General features: G+C 36.8%; 1 protein-coding gene across 1 annotated transcript; it reads left to right on the forward strand.

Annotated features, from left to right (window-relative positions):
• The first annotated feature begins 3747 nt into the window (after window positions 1-3747).
• Window positions 3748-19197, forward strand: rab5c (RAB5C, member RAS oncogene family). The gene is made up of 6 exons (XM_039686709.2): window positions 3748-3886; window positions 10028-10394; window positions 15332-15483; window positions 18180-18302; window positions 18381-18474; window positions 18670-19197. The coding sequence occupies exons 2-6, from the start codon at window positions 10226-10228 to the stop codon at window positions 18795-18797; spliced, it is 666 nt and encodes a 221-aa protein (XP_039542643.1). The 5' UTR covers window positions 3748-3886; window positions 10028-10225; the 3' UTR covers window positions 18798-19197.
• The last annotated feature ends 693 nt before the right edge of the window (window positions 19198-19890 follow it).

Below are 19890 nucleotides of genomic sequence, written 5' to 3' on the forward strand. Positions count from 1 at the left end.
CTCATTATTTTGTGTTTTTTTTTACTTTTTTTTTTTTTTTTTTTTTTTGTTTTGTTTTTATTTTAACTAACTTATTTGGAAAAGTATACCTGCCAAATTTGGAAAGGTTTACCTGACAAGTTGTAAAGTATAATGAACTGATTTAATTTAGTTAAGTAAACTTTGAATCTAAGTTCGGACAACTAAAGTTAAGTTTTCTAAACTACATCCAATATGTTTAGCCAACTAAGTTAAGTTTTCTAAACTACATCCAATATGTTTAGCCAACGAAGTTAAGTTTTCTTAACTACATCCAATAAGTTCATCCAACTAAAATTAAGTTTTTAAACTTTAAAAATCATTTGTAAAATACATTTGATTAAACAAAAGGTGCTGATCTGAGGGTGCTCCTGCAAGGCTGGAATTGTCTTAGTGAAGGAGGCAGGAATCAAGCCACATGCAAGGTTGTCCTGCACGAAAACTTGCTTCCTTCTGCTCTTACAATGTTCCCGAACTCTGAAGATTGTTTTTTTTTTCCCCAGCAGGACAATGCTTCATGCCACATAGCCAGGGCAATCAAGGTGTGGACTGAGGGACCACCAGATCAAGACCCGGACATGGCCAGCCCAATACCCAGACCTGAACCCCATTGAAAACCTCTGGAATTTGATCAAGAGGAAGACGAATGGTCACAAGCTATCAAACAAATCAATCGCTCTGACGCGCAGAGAAACTTTAATAGCACTTAGCTTAGCCCAGTTCATTCATTAGGATTCAAACAGAGATAAATTTAGAAGCGACCAAACACCTCCACGTTTTCCTGATTTAAATACTGTTACACAAGTAGTGTAACTCGACCAAGCATACTGACACAAAATAAAATGTGTCGCGACTCGCTTTTCTAAGCTTGTAAAATGGATAACTATAATGTATGGCGGAATAGCACTTGGGAGTACTTTAAAAATTAAATTACTAAAAAAGTACTAAAGTAAAAAATTAGGAGTACTAAAAAAATTTATAAATATAAATTTTATAAAAAAAAAATTATAAAAATTAAAAAAATTAAATTAATGGCTTTGCGATTGTAAAAAATGAATTTGTCTGTTGAAAATACCCTCTTCACAGAACCATAACTGTGTTTGCCTCCATTGCTCATGGTGTAGGTTTGATTGGCCCATTACATGAGAAACCAGGCTGTTCTCCAAAAAAAAAAAAAAAAAAAAACAGATTGTATTGGGAGTTAATTAAGCTGCTTTGTGGCTGATCAATTCTCATCAAATATAAAAATCTCAATAGGTTGAAACTGAAAGATATACAGTGTCTTCCACTTCTGGCAACCATGGTAAATATGAGCAAAACAGAGTGTAGGCTTTACACTGTCATATTACTTTTGTAGAAACTATCCAAAATCAACATGCTGACTGTTGTTTTATTATTCAATTTATGTAAATGTAACATCAGGACCATTAATCTAACCTTACTAAGTAAACATGCATATTGGAAGAATCTAGTTTAAACACATACTAAGTTGGCTTTGCACATACTGTATCTTCTCCAAAGAGATGTTTCTTTAGACGCCCACCATCTCGCTCTTTCTGTCTACATCAGGGCTCCAGACACATCATTAGCCACAGGAGGCTACCCACACAGGCTGCTTGGTTGTGGGAAAATCTTAACAACCTGTTATCTCTCAGCTCCTCCCCAGGCCATGAATGCCTCATGTCAACATTTCATAAAGGATATCTGTAGACTGTGCATCTTTTTCTGTTAAATCTAAAATGCAGCTGGAACATTGGATGATGGGGTAGAGGCGTAGAGCCTTGTCGCCAGCATCTGAAAAGATAATAGCCTCTAGGCTATGTCTATTCTAATTTGTTTGGCCATTTAGAATATCTTTTTTAAGGTATTCATTTATTTAACTTTTTTTTTTTTTTACTGATAATGAGTACAAACAGTTGCTGTGTGTAAAATTATCACATGATAAATGGCATAAAGCAGCTGTTATTGTCAGCCTGAGCTGCCACCTACGCACAACTTGCTGCTCGCTGATTGTACTGAACATACACTGGTAATTAGCATGTTTGTTGCATCTATCACACTATAGATAGGTCAGATTCCATTTGAAAAAAGTAAGGCTATGTGAGAGTGAGAAGAACTAAATAAATGAATATCGGGAAAATACAATGTTGGTAAAATAGGCCTATGCGTAGGGGATGAGTCTACTTCAGTGGTTCTCAACAGGATGGCATACAATATTTTAAATGTAAAATATAAATCAATTAAAATCATTTGTATGTTACCAAATACACTGCTGAATAATAGCTAACCAATGTGTGAATTCTTTTGAGTCAATTAAAAGCAAGATAAAAAAATAGCCTATATAACCTCTCAATTAGAGGTAAATTAGATTAAACTGTTTGTCTACTTTATAACACTCTGTCCCATCACTTTTAAAATAATGACTACGCCCGATGTTCTCCCCCTTATTGTTTCAATTTAAGAACCATCCGTTCTTGACATTTCTGTAACCCACAAAGGAATCGTGTTTAATTCAACACAATATCTTATCTTATTACTCACATAAAGTTTGAAAACAAGCATATTTGTCGTAGGCTATAGCAGAAATATTAGAAATTCTGAAAACATTTTTGTGTTGGGCGACTGAGGGCCTGGGTAAAAAAGGCTGAAGATCATTACGTTACTTTACCTGATAGAAATAGAAACAAGGCAGCGTTTTAAGAGAGAGAAAAAAAACGGGTCTATTATAAGTTTAATTGGCCTGTAGTGCCCCAGCTCGGTGATTAATGGTTAGTACATGCTCTTCAGCCACATTCAGAGCTCATCTTGTTTTTATGCACTTGCTTTGATTTTGCAACATCAAGGGTCGTATTTTAAGCACTTGAGCAGACTAAAATAGATCAGCCTAAACTATTTGATAGCCGTGCTTCTAATAACAACTGTGGAGAAGCCTATTACCTTGTTATTGTTAGGCCTAGGCCTACATGTTATTATGCCCATGGAGACGTGGGTTCTCAAATGACATATCAAGTGTTTAAAGTTTTGTTTATACAGTTTATGTATTAGGCTATAAAAGATAAATTAAATTAATTTCAGACTAATGGTCAAATTAAAAATAACAAATGAAATAGTCTATATCCTCCTTAATCTTCAAGACATTGACATTACATGGAAATATGACTTTTAACGTAGCCTATTGTTTAACGTTATATGTATATATATATATATATATATATATATATATATATATATTACTATTATAAAATGTATTAATTTAGTAGATTTAGATTTTGGATTTTCAGTTTTTTATTTTGACAGGAATGATTTTAATAGTTTGAATAGCATCGCCTAACACGAAAAGTTAGCTATAAGTCATATTTTCAGTTTACAAAACAAAACAAAAACAAATGCGTAGTTTCTGAATTAAATTTCTTAAAAAAGAAAATCCATTACGGAGAAAAAACCGTGCTCTCAAAACATAGCTATAACAATTAATTACTCTGTAAAATAATTTTAAGGAAAAGCATAGTTTGAAATGTAACCTTTCCACCTATGCTTTCAACAAATAAAATGAGAAAAGTAGAAGCAAATATAAAAATAAAAAACAATAAATATAAATAATATCTATTATTATAGTCTTGTTGTTGGTGAGAAATGTGATATTATGGGCCACCATCACGTCAAAACATATCAATATCAAAAACATCATATCCAAACAAGCCCCTCCTCCTCGGAAGAAGGTGGATTACGGAAGTTCGTCCCTTAAAGCGGAAGTGAAGGCCAAAGCCCGTCGACAGGAGACGCTTGAGGCGGCTGGAGGGGAATTTTCTCTCATTCTGACAGCCAAGGATTTAACAGAAAGAGTAAAGCGCCGCACTCGTATCTCCAGGTAACCTCTTTCTGGTTTTGTATTAATATGTTTGTTGGAAGGTTATTGTTAGCTGGTCGTGGTTTACTGATATAGAGGAACTGTCAAGACTGTTAGCCGATGCTCATGACGCTCCTGAGCCGCTCCTCTGGATCTTTCCCTCAGCGACATAAAAAAGGAAGAATAATTCGGGCCTCTCTATCTATCTGTCATGTTCCGAATATCTATCTTACGGCAAACGTCAGTTTAATGGAGAAGGCTTCTATGGGTGTGTTGGTACACATCATGTAAATATATGTGTGTTTGATCAGATCCCCGATCAGCAGCTCTGAAGTTTGACCATCTAATTACAGCAGGGCTTCCTTGTCTTATCATTAACCGTTGTCATGCAGCCGGACACGCATCTCTGTGGTGTCGCTAAACGCCTATCGAATTGCTATTACAGTATTAGTAAGGGTGATACTTCTCCAAACGTCTACATGTCTTACATATTAACGTGTGATTCTATCTCTTTCAAAAACTTTTCTTTAGCTCAGCCCGTTTTTTTCTATTTTTTTTTTTATCATCAATGTAACGTTAGCAGGTTCACCGGCGTTGAGTTGAATACTTGTGGTCAGAGCTCGTGGGAGGAGCAGATCAGAAGTGAAAGACATCGGACTTCATGAGGAAGTCAATAATGTGGCCTGAGGAGGCTTGATTGACAGGTCAGCTAAATGAGTCATCACTTAAGATCGCACATGCATTGATATGAGCTTAGAGCTGTTTGATTGCAATGGCAATATGCTTTTATGATAGCAGTCCACCTCTTTATAGAGGTAATAATGTTATGATTTATTGATGCATTCATAAATGTATTTCAATTAATCATATCACCTGTTTAGACTTGTATAATATGAAGCATTATTTTCAATTATGAATTTTCACATTTGATACTGAGAGGATTTCTATTCAAACACACATTCACTGTCCTGTTGCACATGGTGACCTTTTGTTCAGGAGAAGCACTTGATGCTCACATGACTTGTGAAACCTGCTTTCTTTAGTGCTGTTTTACAGTCTCGTAATGTCATTGTCTTCGAGATATAAAATAGTGTAGGGTTGCTTCTCGTGTGTGAGGAGGCAAATTAAAATATAAAGAGACGTCATTACGATGCAAATGCATCTCGGTTACTGTGTGTCGCTTTCTTGATTTGGCTGTCACTGAAGGTGAGCAAACAGGAACAGAATATTACTTTCATCTCCTAGTTCTGCTCCGGAGAGCATAGTGGCTTTTCCCAGCATGCTTTGTTACTGCTTGAGGCATTTTAGGTCCTCAACAAGGCTGTTTTTGTGTTTCTTCCATTAAAGTAATCAAGTTCAAATTTCTTTCCTCATTAGATTTAAATGGCCATTACTATGTTGTTTCTATTACGGATGACTTTTATGTTGTTGTTAGGTAGGGCTTTATGAGAAACCAGGGTGTGATCAAGGTTATTTTTTGCCATTGAGTTTTCGTTTTCTCTTTCAATTTATGATTATGACTATGCCAATTATATTGTTTTACACGCGGTTCACTGGAAGCTGGCATGGCGTTCAATCACAAAAAAACAAACTAAAACAGGGTTCGCAAAATGAATAAGGACTTTTAAAATTGTGATTTACAGGAATAGCCATAGAGATAATGTTGCAATGACTATCATTTTTATTTGTGTTATCTTAAAAGTATTTTATGGAAATTGATATTTTATGTGTGCAGTGTAATCTCTAAAGAACAATTGGTAAAAATCCTTATCCCAGTATTCATGACGACCGGAAAGAAGTGTCTTAGGAATTCATTCATTCATGTTTTGTTAACTGAAATAAAGCTGAAATAGAATAAAATACTTAACCAACTGAAATCACTTTTAAGTTGGAGTACTAAAACAGAAATTAAATAATAAATAAGAAATACTAAAACAAATAGAAATACTGAATACATACTATAATAGTATACTAAAGTAGTCTGCTTGCCATCATCTTTAGAGACCGTTTACTCAACAGTTTTCAATTGAATACGGAAAAGTTTTTATGCATTTTGGCCATTTATTTAGTACACAACAACCACATTTTGGGGGCCTGAAAACAGATTTCAAAGTTTCAATGGGTTTTTGAAAATGGTACTGTTATTGTGTAAACTTAAAGCAAATCTGTGAAAACGGTGTCATCTGTACTCGAAACGTTTTTAGTTCATCGTTGTCATGTAAACATACCCTTGGTATTTAGGTCATGGTGAAAACCGAATGCATACAGGAATGTTCATCACCACCAGGATATGTAGAAACATGTTTATTTAAAGTACAAACCAACTCAAATGTGTCTGAAATGAAAAACTCAGATCTGCTGACCTGAAGATGATCTTGAAGTGACTCTAATGAACAGGAACAATTGGAGCACAAAGTAGATTACATGCCTGGCCTGCACAAACAGACATAGAGATGGAAAAAAGGCATTGTCTGATGGAGCAGGCAAGATGCATATAATAGCATCTGTTAAGTTGTATTATTAATGAATGCAGCTGTTGCCCCTTCCAGACGTTGAGGAGGGTGTGTATGGGTTGTTATCTGTGTGTTTGCTCTGCAAAATTGCAACAACTTCTTAGATAGATAGACAGACAGACCGTCCTTCTAACACACCCTCTCAGACATTTGTTTAATGATCAGGCTGGCTTGCGCTCCCATGTTGGGGATGCATGCGATTTCCTTTCAGCTGGTCAGTTTCCTGGAGAGCATTTCCTATTTCCACACTGTTGTTGATATCCCTCCCTCCCAGTGGGGGAGGGACAGTAGTATTGCAGTCCTTCTTGTTGATTTTAAGGGTCTCGCCACAGAACTGTATACTCGGCATGCGATTTTGCATTGAAAGGAAATGAGCCATAGTGATTGGAATGCCGGTGCCAGCGATTTGGGCTGACATGTACCCACAGGTTTCAACACGGTGGCCTTACCGATAGATGGCAGGAAGTGAATCAGGTGTCTTTACTAGGTGGATTAAACTACAATACCTGGAAATTACCGCCGTTTTTTGTGGAGTGCTTCTGTGGAATTTCATCATTGTTGTTGCCTGGTATTGGTCACTCTGTTTCAGAACAGAGTGCCATTACGGTAAAAGCCATCCTTCCGTGGTGGGTGTCTGATGTCATGGATGACATTATAATCTCTATTATTGATACTGCTGCAAGTTTTCATTATGATGTCTGTCCATCTGCTAATAAGATGCTTCAGTCCATTGGTAAACATCAGTAGAGTAAAGCAAGCAGAACATATGAAAATCCCATCAATATTTCATAAACATGCACTCGACAGTGTTTCCCCTACAATGTACTCAGCAGCGGCACAGCGCCACCCCTGGATTTTCCATCAACAGTTTGGTTAGCCATTTTTTTGTGTGTGTTCAGCAGAAGAAAAACAATCATACAGGTATAGAACAACTTGAGGTTTTAGATTCAGTTAATTTTGTTCTACGTGTGTCTCAAAAATGCTTCTCTCTTCACCCAGATATAAAAGCTGCTCTCAGTTAATGTTTTTATATATATATATATATATATTTTTATATATTTTCGTGGGTTTTTTTGTTTTCAAAAAAAAATTTCTGTTATTTTCGCCATTTTTCTGGTAAGAGAATACTGTCTTCTTGACTCCCATTGCACATTCACACAGAAAGTATTTGAGATGCTACTATGGATGTGTGAGACTATTCGACTAGACGATTAAATGATCCTGCTGCTGCTAGTCGACTTGAAAATACTAGTCATTTACTTTTTTGCACATTTATTGTTTTGCTTTATATATTTACAAAGGCTAAATGTTTTAAATTACTGCCATGTTAATGTAATGTTACATTTTAAGATTAATATGTCATTTATAAATAATATAAGTACCTGCAACAGCGGGAAAAAATCTTTTAATTTTACCTCAGATTTTGCGTGTGTTCGTTTTCTCTGCTCTGTTTCAGAAGTAATGGTTCATGTTTTAAAAGCCTTTCACAAAACATTTCCGTTTTTTTTTTTCTCTCATGTCCAAAAAAATGAAGTTTGCTTATTGGCTTGTTATACTAGCAGTTATAAGGGACAATACGGTATGAAATTTGATCAGATTAAAGGAGAAACATTATGAATGAAATGGTACACTTTAACAGTTTCTATATCAACATCCTAACGAAGGGAATCCGCCTAAATAATGTATAGATGTCAGCAGCACACGTCAAGCTTTTCTTGCGATTTTGCATTCTACTTCTATAACTGTTCGTTTCTCACGGATGACTGAGATAAAGCTTTTTAAATGTGTATTATTGCATGTTTAAATAAATATTTACAAAATATATTCTTGTTTTTATTCTGTCTCACAAAGTAATAATAAAATAGCTTTTAAATTATAGGCTGATAGCTCAAGACAACATATGCTACTTGGATAGCATGTTTCATGCTTTGAATGTTGCTTCACACTCAACTGAAAATCTTTTTGATGGACAACTGTCAAAGGTTATCATAAAAGCTTCAGTTGCTTTAACAGTTGTTTTCTCTTACAATGCTTAGAACGTTGGTCAAATTAAGTGATAATTTAAACTGCAACTCCAAGTTCATATGTTGTCTAGCTTTCGGCCTATAATTTAAAGGCTATTTTAATATTATGCAGACAAATTTGGGAGACAGAACCAAGAATATAAGTTAAACCGCAACCATTTAAACCATTTTGACCTAATCGTTAATGAAATGAGACCCACACCTTTAAGTAAATGTGGTTGTCAATCCCCAAAACTGCCAATTTGAACCTAGCTAGTATGTAAAACAAGTCTTAAAAATCTTTAACTAGATTTTTGCTGTATCTTGTATTGAATTTAACTTTAAACATTTTAAATCTAATTGGCTACAATAGATGTTTGAAAAGTAAACAACACATATTTGAGTGAGCTAATCAAATTTAGACAGCCTCTTTTTTTAGGTGTGTCAAGCCAACCCTTTTTACCATACTCTATGTATGTTCCACTTTCTGTGCAAAGCTGTTGAATGGCTTGAGAAGATGTGGTTTGCAGAAATTTGTGTGTGAGTAATTCTAAACCACCGTCACATGCTCTGGATTAGACTGAACCTCAAGACCTGACGCTGGCAGTGACATCTCACTCCCCATAATCACTTTTTTGATTGTCCTCTGCTTACCATTGGACTTTTCTTGCAGTAATTAACAGGAGAGACAGGCCTTTAACCTTTCATTTAATACTGCTTAAATGAAAATGTTTTGTTTTTTGTGATAGCCCAGGCCTAAATACCTGAATATTCTCCTACTGAGGATGGAGGTCCATCCACCCATCTTCTCTCCTCTTTTGCTGCCAATTACTGTGTCTGCTGCAGCAGAAAGAATATTCTAAATCCATCTTTAACAAGCTGAAATAATGACCTCAGACTGAGTTGCTGTTATTTCCTCTTTCTGTGTCTCTCCATCTGGTAATAATCACATTCATTTTCTCTCACCTTTATTTGCTCAGTTGTTTTAGCGATCTACTTTAGCTCTGCTGTCTGTATTTGGCTACACTTTTTTAATGAACAAAAATTAGGGTTTCGAAAGTTGAATATATGAGTTTTCCCACATGAGCAATTTTATTTATCAGCCTGAAACTATAAAGAAAATGTTCCGCCACCGTCCACAATTCATTTGGCCCCAAGCTGAGCTTAATGTTGGTCTGTGTGGCGCTTCGAATAACAAAATATTGGCTACACACACAAAACAAAACAAAACACAGCAGGTCCTGACTCCTGACCTGTTTTCAGCACCTTTTCCGTTGATACAGTGCAGATAATTTTGGATCACTAATAAGTGTAGGTTATTTATATTGGGGAACTAGTTTAATGTATGTGTGACATGACACTATTTACCTAGCACTTTTGTATGGATGCTTTTAACTGTAATTGCGGCACAGTGTGGGTGGAATCTGTAAAGGGGATTGTTTTGTTGTTGTGAGTTTCATTGGAGCATTATGGTTAATGGTTAGTGCACTGGAATGGTGTGATAGCTGTTAACGACCTGTATGAGTCTGTCCTTTCCTTTCACTCAACTTGGGGGCGTCACAGTCAAGTAATTTGTAATATGGCCAATTATATCTGGTCATTAATGTGTTTTGTTGATCAACTTCCTTTTTTCCTTTTCCCTCTAGGTTTATTCATCCAATTGGAGCCATCTCTCCATCTTTCTCACTTTCTTTCCCGGTATATTTTTTTATTTTTTTCTCTTTCTCTCGACCCTGTCCTCCCCGGAGCTCCATTGATCCTGCTTTAGGACCCCTGTCATATCCAGTGAGGACCCCTCTTAGATCCAGTCAGCCCTCTCCTCTCCTGTTGTCCGGCCTGTTGGCATGGCGGGGCGAGGTGGACCAGCGCGGACCAACGGTGCCGCCCCCGTCGGGAACAAAATCTGCCAGTTTAAACTGGTCTTGCTGGGAGAGTCTGCCGTGGGCAAGTCCAGCCTGGTGCTCCGTTTCGTCAAAGGCCAGTTCCACGAATACCAGGAGAGCACTATTGGAGGTGAGCCCGAGCGTGTTTATGTCCAAGCTTATTCTTTCTAAGGGTGGAGGATTTTCCTCACGTTTTTGAATATAAACTCGCATTACAAGAATGCACACAAGGCCCAAAACTCCTCACTAGTTACTGTATTCAGCTGTGACATGAACAGAGGTTGTGTTACACTTCTGCATTGTCTGTCATTTTGACAGACTGGGTCGTGAAAATCCCATTATAATCTATTATTATAATTTACAGGACTTTTATATAAGCTAGATTGTGCATTTATTCTTCAGGTCACTTCAGGTTTCATCATGAATTTTTGTCCAATAAATCACAATAAGCTTTGTATACTTTTGATATGAAACATAGTCTCAGCTTTCAAATTCTGACTATTTTTTCACAAAACTGTCACTGATCACTGTAGCGCCTCAGTTTAAGTGGAGCGCGAGTGAACCCAATCATCCCTTCATCTTTTACCATGTTACAGAATGAAATAAACATGAATAAACATCAGAAAATGTGTTGAAAGATACAGTCCAACTTAGAAATTCATATCATGTATCTCATGTAAAAGACGACAATAAAATAGCTCGTAAACAATGTCACATAACTCAGAGAAGTCATTTGTTTGTTGATCATTAACTTTATAGTCAGCAAGAATGCACTAGCCACCAAGTGGTCAGGGGTGAGAATTACAGTTACATATTACAAAAGATAGGCTATCAGATTTTTCCATCACTGCTAAAAAAAAAAGTATGGAAATTCTTGGGTTAATGTGACATCTGGGCATGAAAAATGGCAGACATGGAAAAATATTAGGGATACGCAATATCTAATCGCTTTCTATCAGCTTTCATGCACGTATTTCAAAATTAAAGTCTTGCATCAGAAAAACATAGTACTCAAATTGTCTTTTGACCACCAGTTGAGAAACAACTGGTCTAGATCATTTTAAAGAGAAAGAAGCTAGAAACTTTGATTTAACATGAATGATTTCAGGGGGAATATGCTGTCAAACTGTTGAATATGTCTCCTGTAAAAAAATAGCTACAGGATAATGTTTTATAATACAACAAACTTGTAGTGAGATTATGTTGAATGCTCTGCGTATATAAGTTTGTGTGGCTTGTGTTCATGTGTGGTGAGAGGGCTGGGCTTGGTCTGAAGCTGACAAGCTGGTTCTTAGTGGCTAATCACATGACTACCACGTGTGTTTTAATGGAGTTTTTAACAGATATGCAGTTATGTGTCATGTGCACATATCTGATCTTCTAGCCAAACACGTGTGTGCTGTATACAGCTTGAAATGGTATTCATTTAAAAGATAGATTTATGATATGAATTACATGGACAGAGAATGTAGTTAGAGTAACTATCAGAAGGAAAGGGAAACAGTCAACAATGGGATTTCCTGAGTGTGTGCGCTATTGTGTCCCTCCAAGTTGTCAGTGTTTTAGGGAAACTTAAAGCTCTATTTGATCATGGACATTTGTGGATTTGTTCCATTTAAGGCTCAGTCTTGTATTTAGCAAGAATAAATTCAGACATGAAGAAAGAAAAATGCTGGGAGTGACATTTAGTATGGGCAGGATACCGCATGCTTGCACAAGGCTGACGATAAGGAAATTCTCAGCACTTTTTTTGTTCTTCTACTTGTTTTCCTTCAATGCCATCATCCTGTCGTCAATGAGCAGGTCAAAGATCGCAGCACTCGCAGTGCTTTGGAGAAATAAATGTGAGCCACAAACATGTGACCATTTTACCTGACTCAGCACAAAGTTTAAAGTGAAAGGGATTAGAAATATAGAGTATTGTAAAATCAAAATTTTCGTAACAATTTTTTTTAACCCTCTGATGGTCCTCGGTCACTTCTGACCGAATAATTTTCTGTTTTGAATTTTTAAAAATCACAGCTTCATTGGAATGTTACGAAACTTGGTGTCATTTCTGGCATTAGGTATGTGAACACAAAAAAAATTGAGTTCATGATCCGAGCATGCTAAGTGGTCATAGCCAAAAATAGTCACGATTTTGGTCTTTGGTCAAAAATGAACCCCCATAAGGAAATTAATGGGAAATTGACAAGAACACAAAAATTCACAATTTATTTATTTATTTATTTTTACAAGTTTTTTAATAAGAAATAGTTTTTGAGATTGTTTCAATTATATATTCAAATCAAGTTCATAAACAGCTGGGGAATACGACAATTCACCATGACGTCACAACAATAATAGACGTTCTTCCGGGTGGCAAAAGCCGAAGCGTCCCTATGGCAACACTAGTAAATTGCTTGGAGAGAGACACACCGTCGGCAGTAGCCTAATCTACATTTCAACTGTTGATTAAAAAACAGACGTGGTGGAAATTCAGACATACTTAACATGATCATTAGAGCTTAGATTCTTTGATCTAGAGACGTGCACTCCCAACGTAGCGTGGCGCGGGATTAGATCTGATGGCCGAGTGCGGATTGCGGGAGAATAAAACGATTCGCGGGACTCCCGCAAACTAGAAATATCTATGAATAAAACAAATAAAAACGAATACATTTGTATTCATCTGTTGCAGAAAAGCAACAAGAACTAAAACAAAATAGAAATGATTTACATTGCAGAGTTTCTTTTTATAACATGACTGCAGCGATGAGCGATGTAGCCAATCACAGACATGTGTTGATTTATTGAACGCAATGGCCAATCAGAAGCATTTACGATGAAGAAGCATTTACTCCTCACCGCTCAAAAGAAAGTAGCCTAACATAGAAAGTAATTAACTAAGTTAGTTGAGAACGTCAGTTATATAACGACCCACGTATTAAAAATGGTTGGGTTTAAATCGGGCTCAGGCTCATAATTAGTAGACGACATGCACTTTTGACGACGTCCACTCGCTTTAACCTCCTCACCCACAGGTTCGCTGGATAGATTTACTTTTTTCTGAAGGAAATCAATAAAAAAACCTACACCTTTTGCTGTATATCTGGTGGCACAACCCCAAACACAACATGTTCTAACCATCGTTTCAACTTTGATCAACAACAATGATTTTAATTATGTAATTGTTCAGTTGCCGGCTGGATCTCTTCAGTTAGTCAATAGAAGCCGCTCTCGTTCTGCCACCCGGAAGTATCGCGGTGCCTATTGTTTACAAACATTCTGAAATGCCCTATTCACATGCCTCTCCATAGAGAGCTGTACATGCCATCTAGTGGTGACACCATGATTCTACAATTTTTCTCTATACTGTAACCAGATGGTGCTAATTATCTTCAAAAACATTTTATTTCTGAAGGCCTAGACTCTATATTAAACAAAAATACTGCATTAATATTTAAAAAAAAAAATATATATATATATATATATATATTTCCATTGAAAAAATAGACAATAAATATTGCATAAATATGAATAATTTCAATCAAATTGTCTCAAAATACTAAATTAAAAAGAATAAATATTATAGAACAAAAATAAATTGCATTGGTTTTACTGGGATGGAAGAAGTTTAATTTTTAGGCCTCCTGTCACTTCTGACCGGGAAAGGCCCAGGACGTGACTCATAAAGGAAGACCATCAGAGGGTTAATGCTTGCCTGTGCAAATGTCACTTTCTTTTGATTCTTTGAAAAGAACATTCAAAAGAACAGCATTTATCTGAAATGCAAGTCTTTTGTAAGTGTGAGCCAGGAATCAAACTCTGGTCGCTCAAAGCGCAATCCCACATAGCATGGCGAGAACGAGCGGGAGACTGGTCGATTCGAACAACAGGAAAACAATGGATCACAATGACATTTCAGACGCTGAGGAAATACTCATATGACGGACCAAGCCATAAAGTTATGAGCCTGCTGTGCTAAAGAGAGCAGCCAAGGACAGGCCAGTATAATGTTAGACAGAACGGTCAGAGACAAATTGAGTTGTGGTGTGAGGAGAACCAGTGGAGAACAGGACAGGTGTCTTTTGGTGAGAGACGTACTTATAGATATAGACGTTCGCTAACAATATACACTGTGCTCACAATATTGTACTGATTATTATGATCCTAACAGGCCAGCAGACATTAGTATGTTTAGGGTAGATTTATACTATTAAATGTATAAAAACTATACTTGAGTATATTTCTATTGTACTAAAAACATACATTTTTTAATACATGTTTTTCACCTGGGTTATAACATAAAGAGAAAATTAAAGATTTGAGTATTTAAACAACCAATTTTGTTTTTCAATTACAAGTTGCCTCTATTTAGGGCATGACTAAGTTAGCTATATCACACTATTTGATGCCATTGGTATAGTATATGACAATCAATATTCTTGCTTAAGCATCCCATGTTGAACTTCATCATATCGCCGGGATGATAATCATTTGATCTGAAGTAAACGCTAGACGCGACCGCGTTTTACGAAGCCGATGCGGAAGAGAAATCGCGTCTCTTCACCTGCACAAACTGCACCAGGAACGAAAGATATAGGCTATTGCACCTTCCCCTATCTTGTAATGGAAACCTGTGGACTCGATCTTGAAGTCCTGACTGGCCAGAGTTTTTGCAACTTCCACAAACACAATAATTTACCATGACGATGATAAATTAAAATACAAAAACTACAGAAAGCATACTTACTGATGACCTGAGCCTATTATTCTGCACTGAGCTGAGGCTAAGGCTCTCTAATGTGACGTAAAATGACATGATATTGAAAAAAAAAAAAGCTGTTATGAGCAGTTCAAGAAACGCTCACTTTATCTACTAAATTAGTGCCCTTATGTTGCTTTAAAACATTTTAAATCCTGCATTAACTTAGTTAGCTTAGCTTTAGTTTTTTTTTTTTAATCTGCAATATGCTCTTTAAATAGTTAAGCTATAAGGAAGTGCTAAAAGGATAATTTTGATTGTACAAACTGATACACATTACCATCATGTCACAAACATTTCTGTTTTTCTTTCCTTTTTAGCTGCTTTCCTCACACAGACAGTCTGCCTGGATGATACAACAGTAAAGTTTGAGATTTGGGACACGGCCGGACAGGAGCGATATCACAGCCTGGCCCCTATGTATTACAGAGGAGCCCAGGCGGCCATCGTCGTCTACGATATTACTAACACAGTGAGTGCCTGTGATTATGAAATCAAGAACTTTAAGTCAGAGTTGCATCAGACAGGTGTCTTGTACAGCCAATCTATTACCAGCTGAGAGTTGCGTGGGACCTCAGCTGCAATGTGACTTTGTCAGTTGCGCTTTGGCTCTAATAAAGGCTGACATCACAGCGTTGTGCTCAGCAGAAGGGTAAGGTCTGAATAATAAGGTTTCACATGACTGACTGCCGGGTTTAATTATTATTCTGTAGGATACAGTCAGACCTTTTCTCAAAGTCAAGTAACAATCACAATGGTGATACAATTCCTGTTGGCAACCTTAAAGTCCCTCTGTGGTGAAAATCAAGCTTTTAATGTTGCTTGTATGTCTATGTGGTGTTGTTAATTAGCTTTTAAGGAAAACCATGTGTAAATTCATAAGTCAACACCATTGCTGAGGATTTTCTCCCTAAAACTGGAGTGAACCAAATACTGTCTCAAAAACACGGTTTGAAATCACTGGTGTTTCTGACGTCACAAACTACCTTGTAACCAATCAGGTCAACGAGTGGATCTCTGAGCTGGTCCGAGTGACTGGAGGCGGGGTTCATGTACATACAGAGGTGTCAAGTGTGAGAGAAGAGTGTGTGTTAGTGAGACAGAGAGAGTGTGTGTGTGTGTGTTTGCAACCCTACATTATAGGGTCAAAAAATATCCCCATAGATTATTTTCATATAGAATTAATTTTCTATGGGCATATATGCGGCTGAAACAGGTAGCCAGTGCATCCCAAATTTTTCAAAATTTCAACATGACCTTTAGAAAAATGTTATGTTTTTTTTTTTTTTGATGTTATGAATTTTTTTCCTTACATTACTTTTTCTTTTATACTTTAAGTAGTTTTGAAACCAATACTTACACTTTTACTTGAGTAAAAAGCTTGAGTTGATACTTCAACTTCTAAGAAGTTTTTTTTAACCCCTAGTATCTATACTTTTACTTGAGTAATGAATGTGAATACTTTTGACACCTCTGTTTACATATTCATAGAACCATGTATACTCAATGAGGCAAGGGTGTAGAGTTACATTCAAGCTATTTTAAGACATGAAGAATTTATTTTTCATGGATAAAATGTTTAATATGTCATTTTGGTGATCAAATATGAAGTTTATTGACTACAGGGGGACTTTAAGCTAATGTGTGTATTAGATGTATGGCTTTTTGTTGTTAATGAAACTTAAATACCGGCTTTTTTAATTGAATTGTAATGTAAAATACTGTATTTTCTTAAAAAGAAAAACAGGAATATGCATGTGTTAATAAGTTCCTTATAAATATATGGCAAAGCTGAATTTTCAGCATCAATACTCCAGTGTTGCATGATTCTTCTAATATCCTGATTTGCTGCTAAAGAAGCAATCTTAGTAATTAGTATTCGTATTCTATTAGTATTCTTAGTAATATTAACGTCTAAATTTAATATATTAAAGTTATTCTGCTTAATATTTTTGTTCTTTTTACTTTCAGAATTCTATGATGAATAGAATGTTCAAAAGAACAGCATTTATTTGTAATGGGAAAACTTTTTTAACATTATACTGTCAGTTTCATTCAAATTAGTGCATCCTTGCTGAATAAAAGTATTCATTTTGTGATATAAATTTTAATAGCTTGTTTTCACGTGACGTCACGCAACTGCGTTGCCATGGCGCGAAACGCAAATGGAGGGCAGGAAGTGATTTCTATATTTAGGAAGCACTATAACACACTCAAAATGCCTATGTTTTGCGTCGTTTATGGTTGCTCAAATCAATCAAGCCACGAGGAGTTTTTATCGTGTGACAAAAGTTGTTGTTCATAGGGGGGAAAATACAAGAAATTGACAGAAAAACACCGGGGAAAATGCCTTATAAACCTACGTCTGCGGTCGGGAGGAGCCGAATGGGAAAATGCCTGTGTGTTTGCGCGCAGTGATCACTTCGTCAACTGTGAGTTAATAAATTATTTATGTGGCTTATAATTACATTATTCAGGTGTTTAAATACACTTATGTGGCTGTTTGTGTAACGTACCAGTTTCCAAACTTTGTAAAGTCAAAGTATGTCTGTAAGACGAGTTAGTTGCTGATATCTACAGCCTCGATGGCAGGCAAATCTCTCAATTCAGTTGAAAATCGGTCCTCTTCATAACGTAAAGATCACGTCCAATATATGTTTCGATTTTCTGTTTATATATTTCTGTACGGATTTCCCTCCATCTCGTCCATTGCGCTCTTCACTCCTTGCCCTCCATCTGCGTTCCACGCGTCAACACAATCACGTGACTGCAAACCACCTATACATAAAAAAACTGACCCCAAATCTTTCCATGTATATTATAATGGTACATGTTGTATTAAATAGACATTACATTGTTGCAAGCAGGTAAAGCATTGAATATACATTCTCATCATGCTTTGCATTTAGACAGCAAGTTACGAGTTTGTGTCGGGACAGGGGCTTGGTTAAATACATAAGATTTATTAATTGCAGTAAATAAACACATTAAATTGAGAAGTCACCCATGACTCTGTATGTGCTAAAATCCAATCGAGCAAGTTCAAGAATACCACAGTTCACTTTAGAGGCTTCTGTTGATCTACACACAATGACTGGTCCTTAACTTTTCATCAGACTCTTTTTCTTTCTGTTTTGTTTAACAGTTCCTACTGTTTTTGTGTTTTAGGACACGTTCACTAGAGCAAAGAACTGGGTGAAGGAGTTGCAGCGTCAGGCAAGTCCAAATATCGTCATTGCTCTGGCTGGCAACAAGGCAGACCTGGCCAACAAGAGAGCCGTTGACTTTCAGGTAAGTTTAGACGAACGCAAAACAGCCTCTGTAAATCTGCTGCCAAACGTTTTTAACTCATCCGCACGCTTTCTTTAGGAGGCGCAGGCGTACGCAGACGACAACAGCCTACTCTTCATGGAAACGTCAGCGAAGACCGCTATGAACGTGAACGAGATCTTCATGGCTATTGGTACGATCTCATCTCTGTTGTTGATTCTCTTCAAGCACAGAGCAAAACACAGCAACTTGACACCAGTTTCACCTGCAGCAAAGACGCTCCTCTATACGCCACACCTAATCCTTCAAATACTGCTGTTGATTTAGTTCAGATCAAAGCAACCTAGTATGTTTGTGAATAAATGTCTTCTTCTCAAAAATTCTGTAGCCAAGAAGCTTCCGAAGAACGAACCGCAGGGTGGGGCGGGCAGTGGCGGACGGGCCAGAGGAGGTGTCGACTTGCAGGAGACCGCACCTCAGGGCAGAAGCGGCCAGTGCTGTGGAGGCGGCAACTAACCAGTGGACCAATCAGCTGGCAGATGCACACAAGGACTGATACAGATACAAAACACAGTATGAATCCATAGTGTGAGATCCATTCAATTATGACCCAGCTCTAAACTATGGCCAGTTAGAGCTTCAGAACTGGAAACAGGCCATTGATACCCTTGTAAATCAACACATTAATGTTTCGACCATTTATCCCTCCTAAGAACACGACATGCAAACATTCAGATACACACACACAGAAGCTATGACATGTGTCTGCCACCTATGATTTGTCTTATATAGGTTTGACAAAACAGAAAAGAGACACGCGTGATCCGATCTAACCAATCGCTCTTAAAACAAAAGAAATTCCAGACTGCTGCTGGTGGGAATACAAGTTGTCTCTCCCTTGTATTTCCTTATGCTCTCATTTGTATGAAAAATCTAGTGGTGACGTCACTATTTAATTGTGCTCTCCCTTTTGGTGGATGCATACTGCCAGTATTGAGTTACATCTCATCTTTCTCCTGCTCTCCTTCTTTGTCGGAGAAAGGAAAGATTGGAGAATGAGAAAAGAGGCTATTTTCCATCTGTCAGGCTGTTCTATAGATCCTGTATTATTTCTATTGTATTAGTCTCTCAGGCGTCCACTACTCCAGCACAATTGAAACAAGTATATGATTTGATAGGCTAGACTTTTTTTTCTAATCATTTACATATATCTACTTGTATCTAAATGCATTAACAGGTGGTATAACTCCAATGTGTTTTTCTTTTTTTTTTCTTTCTTTGCATTAATGAAATGTTTTTGAAATCATTCAGACAAATGAGAAAATACATATGAATTACACAAGGCAAAATCAGCCTCCTCTGACCAAATTCCCAAATATTTACGAGGGGGGAGGGGGGAGGGGTGGGGGGAGATAATGTTGCTGTTCCTGTACTTTTTTTTTTCTTTTCTGTGAAAATGTCCCCAATCATTAGCAATTTTAATTCAGCACTATTTTGTACTTAAGGTCTCTTAAGAGTGCACTGGGTATTTCTTTGTCCTCTGACAACGTCATTTTTTGTCAATATTGTTCCCTCCTGTTTTATGTCGAAGGACGTCTATTTCGACCGG

This window comes from Pimephales promelas, chromosome 3 (genome assembly GCF_988280905.1).
Source record: "Pimephales promelas chromosome 3, fPimPro1.hap1.1, whole genome shotgun sequence".
NCBI classification, from domain to species: domain Eukaryota; kingdom Metazoa; phylum Chordata; class Actinopteri; order Cypriniformes; family Leuciscidae; genus Pimephales; species Pimephales promelas.